Below are 4,822 nucleotides of genomic sequence, written 5' to 3' on the forward strand. Positions count from 1 at the left end.
ATTTAATGTTGATTTATATTTTTGGCAAACTTATTAGAATATGATAATAATTCATATATTACATTTAATATTGATATTTCTTTTTGGTAAACTTTTTTTAAATATGATAATAGCTTATACATCATCTATAAAATAAATATATTCATATATAAAATTTCAAATTTCGAAATGTTATTATTTTGTATAGTTATACAATTTGCATTACTAAAGCTTTCAAAATTTTTTACAATTTTTTAAAAATTAAATATCTAACCGTAAAATCATTAGTTTCTTATATATCTACAAATTTTATAAATATTGTTTAGGCTAAATTTTTGATAATTATACAATTTTTATTGCTATTATGAAAATTGATTTAATATATATCAAATATATATTAAATATTAGTAAGAAAATAGTAAAATATATAATATTTAATAAGTTTATTTTTAAATATACATTAGATTTAAAAAATTTCTTACTGCAGATGGTGCAAGAAAACACCTAGTTAATTATAATGACCAAGATGCAAATAAAAAGATGAAACTTCAAATTTAGAGTTTTGAGTAGTAAAACTTCAAATATTCACTACTTAAAACTCTAAATTTGAAGTTTTGAAGTTCCTTTTTGGAGAGCAAAAAATTATATATTTGAAGTTATAGAATTTCTTTTAGAAAACCTCTAATAGCACCAAAAATTCTTTATATCCTTTTTTTACCTCTTTCAACCAGGTCTAGCTCAAGAATTTTACTGGCCTTATTGCAAAAGGAATTTTGGACCCCTAAAACTAAAATAAGAAAAATTCCATAGAATAATTTTTTTTTTTTAGTTTTTGTCACAAAAATAGTCCCCAATGACGAAAATGACCAAAATAAGTTTTATTAAAGGGTGAAAATATATTTTTACCCTACGGTTAACTAATCTAGACTTAGGGTTTAGAGTTAAGGGGTGGGATTTTGGGGATAGTGTTTCAAATTAATAATGGTTCAAAGTTTTAACTAAATTGGTTTTTAATTAACAAATATTATAAATATTTTTTACAAAAATTGTGACAAAAACAAATATATATATAAAAGAAGTTTAGCCCTTTATGATATATTTTAACATAAAATTACATGTATATTTTAAAATCAGACTTTTAATTATTAAGAAATGGGAAGACATCAAATTCTATAAATTCAAATACGAAGTTTCACTACTTAAAAGTTAAAACTCTAAATTTGAAGTTTTAAAGTTCTTTTTTGGAGAGGAAAAAATTATATATTTTAAGTTATAGAATTTCTTTTGGAAATGCTCTAATAGCACCAAAACTCTTTTATATCCTTTTTTTTACCTCTTTCAATCAGGTCTAGCTCAAGAATTTTACAGTCCTTATTGCAAAAGGAATTTTGGATCCTTAAAACTAAAATAAGAGAAATTCCATAAGATAGATGTTTTTTTAGTTTTTGTCACAAAAATAGTTCTCAATGAAGAAAATGACCAAAATAAGTTTTATTAAAGGTTGAAAATGTATTTTTACCCTACGGTTAACTAATCTATACTTAGAGTTTAGAGTTAATAGCTGGGGTTTTGGGGATAGTGTTTCAAATTAATAACTAGACCCTGATAGCGCGGATATGAATTTTCAGGTTTTAATTATTTATTTTATTAAATGATGTATTTCTAATATTCGTTCATATTATATTCATTAATTAAATATTTTTTTTTGCATCTTAAACTATCTATTTTTTTACGAATTTGTGATATCATATAAAAGTATATGAAAAAATGAGTATATAGAGTTAATTAGATAATTGTAAAAACATAAATTTTTCTTTTGTGTGCGATATCATATAAATAATGATCCGCCCAGTTAACAAAAATCATGATTTTTTTATGTGTAATTTTTTTTATTTTGACCATTTCCTTAAAACTATATTAAATTTTACATATTTTAATTAGAATATTTTTAATATCTTTACCTTTTTATTTGAAATGCAACTCAATATTTTTTTTAACAATTATAACAAAATATTTTTTAGAATTTGTTTGAAAAATATGAAAATTACATTTTAAATTAAAATTATCCTAAAATATGATAAGTTTTGATGTAAACGAAAACTCAAATTATGTCAAAAATAAGTATATTCAATGATAATAACAATTTAAATTGATTATTTTTAAAAAAATACATTTACAAAAATATTGTTTGAAAGAAAATTAATTTATCTTTCAAATATAAAATGAAAATATTATAATTAAATAATAAAAAAATATAAATAAAAACCATAAATTTAGCAAATGACAACTGAGTTATTTTATGCCAAAATTTTCTTTCTTACAATTTAGCAAATGACAAATGATTTATGAGCAAATAATACCATATAATTTTTAAAAACATAGTGAATTTAAATATTTTTTGAAAAAATAATTATTTTTAAAATTAATCAACCGAAAATAATATCCGTACAATTGTGTGAGTCAAATTCTAGTTTTATTGATGCATGTTATATATTAGTGTTGCATGTTTTAGTTAACATTTTAATGATGCACGTTTTTTTAAATCTCCATTATTAAAATTATGCACATAAAGATAACTCATGAGTTTTTTTGGTTGATTAAATGACATTATGTCAAATTTATTTAAGGATATTTCATTAAGGTAACTGAAAAAGACAAACAATAAAATAGGAGGTTTAAATTCATTTAAGCATATTTCATTAACGTAACTGAAAAGACAAGTAATAAATTAGGTAATTTTATTTGTTTTAGGATATTTCATAAATGCAACTGAAAAAGACAAGTTAAAAAATAGGGAGTTTAATTAACGAAGTAAGAATATTTTCAAATGGGTACTTCTCTTTTAATAATATAGATGGTTCAAAGTTTTAAATAAATTGGGTTTTAATTAACAAATATTATAAATATTTTTTACAAAATTTTTGACAAAAACAAATATATATATAAAAGAAGTTTACCCTTTATGATATATTTTAACATAAAATTACATGTATATTTTAAAAATCGGACTTTTAATTATTAAGAAATGGGAAGACATCAGATTGTTGCCCCCCATTTAAGCCACCCCTGCTTTAGATGAGTCTCCCCTGCATAGTCCTCTTTAGGTGTTTGGTGGCGGTGGTGCTGATGGGTCGTGGTGGCTGGGCAGCATATGGTGTATGGAGGGTATAATGAGAGAGGGAGAAGCTTGAGAGTTGTTTGGGATAGAAGAGGTGTCGTGCGAGGAGAGTATGGAAGATAAGATTTGGGTTTATTTTTTGATCGGACTTGGTTTCGCTTACTTTTGTTTCTGGAGGTTTCAGATGAAGAAACTCATCACAAAAATGGACTAGAAGATCACTCATGTTTTGTTTCGAATTTTCAACTCACTTTTTTTTATTTTGTTTGGTAATAGGAGACCCCTAATAGAAATCATTCCTGTATTGACATTTGGTTGGAATATGAAATGGAAGCTATTTGATTGTCACATTGTGTAGAGTAGCTTGGTTTTGAAGTAAAGCATGGGAATGTAAGAAGAGAGAGCTTATCGCTGCAGTACATTTGGTTCTACGAGAGGTCCAAGGGCTTGTGGTTGGAGAGGTGGAGGAAATAGCTCAGCTTATAGCTCTTTCTTTTTCTTTTTGGATTATAGTCCCCTTTACAATAGATCTTGAAGTCCAGAAAAAATGGTCCGTATGGACAAATTCAATTGGAGATGGAAGAACCATTGAGCTTTTGTTGCTTCACCATGTAGAAGCAGCATTCAAGGACTCGAAGATCTGAGGTAGGTAAATAAAGAGTCTAGTTCAACTGAAAACCAAATACACATTCCAAGAACAAACAACAGTTCAACTGAATTACAACTCAAGTTTGGACAGAGACAAATAAACAACCATTCTACTCTTCCCCCGGCGGCGACGGCTGCTGAGACTCCATCGGAATCCCAAGATCGTTCCTCTTGAGAACAGGAAGTGCGACGAAAGACTTGGTCTTACTGATGGGCCTGCTCTTTTCAAGCCTCACAACGTCACCCACCTTGAACACGTTATCAGGGTCATGCGCCTGATACTTCTTCTTCATCCTCACGCGCCTCTTGTACTTCGGGTGTGGAGCTAGCCTCACCACTTCCACCGCCACCGTCTTGTCGTTCGTTGCGCACACCACGCGTCCTTGCATCGTCTTCATGGCTCTTATCGCCGGGACTAAACCGGGCTTCCTAGTGTTCGGAAAGGAAATGGGTTTGGAGAGAGAAGAGAGTGGAGTGGAGCCATGGGTGAATGGGGAGGAGGAGATCTTCAGAGATTGCAGAGATGAGGCTAACGACGCCATTGATTTGGGGGTGGACGATGAAGATAAGGTGAGATTTATATAATGGAACGCAGATGTGGGTGACTCACTTAAATATTGGGCTGTTAATGGACTATTGGGCCCAAACATGGATCTATGTTTCTAATATATACTTATATATTGGCCCGGGACTAAGCCTTTTCATATTCTAAAACACTATTGGACTACTCCTATAGTCGCATTATTGTTTTGATTTATAGTATTCAGCTGAAACAAAAATTTATAACTTTCATTTATTTATTAGGATATTACCGCGTTTTTCTCATTTATACTTTATTTACAAAATTTACTAACACATTTATTGTGATATATAAATTTATTTATTTGATTCTTCGTACTTTCTCCTCTTTGCCGACCGGAAGCAATACCAGCTGTTTCTCTTTTTCTCTTTTTTCTCTTTGACATCCTTTTTGCTAAACATACAAATTGTGAAGCAAAGTAGACTTGGAATAAAAAAAATAGTTTCAGTTGTTTTAGTAAGTATTTTTAGGGTTCTCTTTCTTGCAAGTAGATATCA

At 28.3% G+C, this 4,822-nt stretch overlaps 1 protein-coding gene across 1 annotated transcript; it reads right to left on the minus strand.

Annotated features, from left to right (window-relative positions):
• Positions 1-3,738: 3,738 nt before the first annotated feature.
• On the minus strand, positions 3,739-4,311 carry LOC106313729 (30S ribosomal protein S17, chloroplastic-like). The gene has a single exon (XM_013751627.1). It carries the CDS (start codon positions 4,285-4,287, stop codon positions 3,856-3,858), a length of 432 nt encoding a protein of 143 aa, XP_013607081.1. The 5' UTR covers positions 4,288-4,311; the 3' UTR covers positions 3,739-3,855.
• Between the last annotated feature and the right edge of the window lie 511 nt (positions 4,312-4,822).

Source organism: Brassica oleracea, chromosome C9 (assembly GCF_000695525.1).
Source record: "Brassica oleracea var. oleracea cultivar TO1000 chromosome C9, BOL, whole genome shotgun sequence".
In the NCBI taxonomy this organism is placed as follows: Eukaryota; Viridiplantae; Streptophyta; class Magnoliopsida; order Brassicales; family Brassicaceae; genus Brassica; species Brassica oleracea.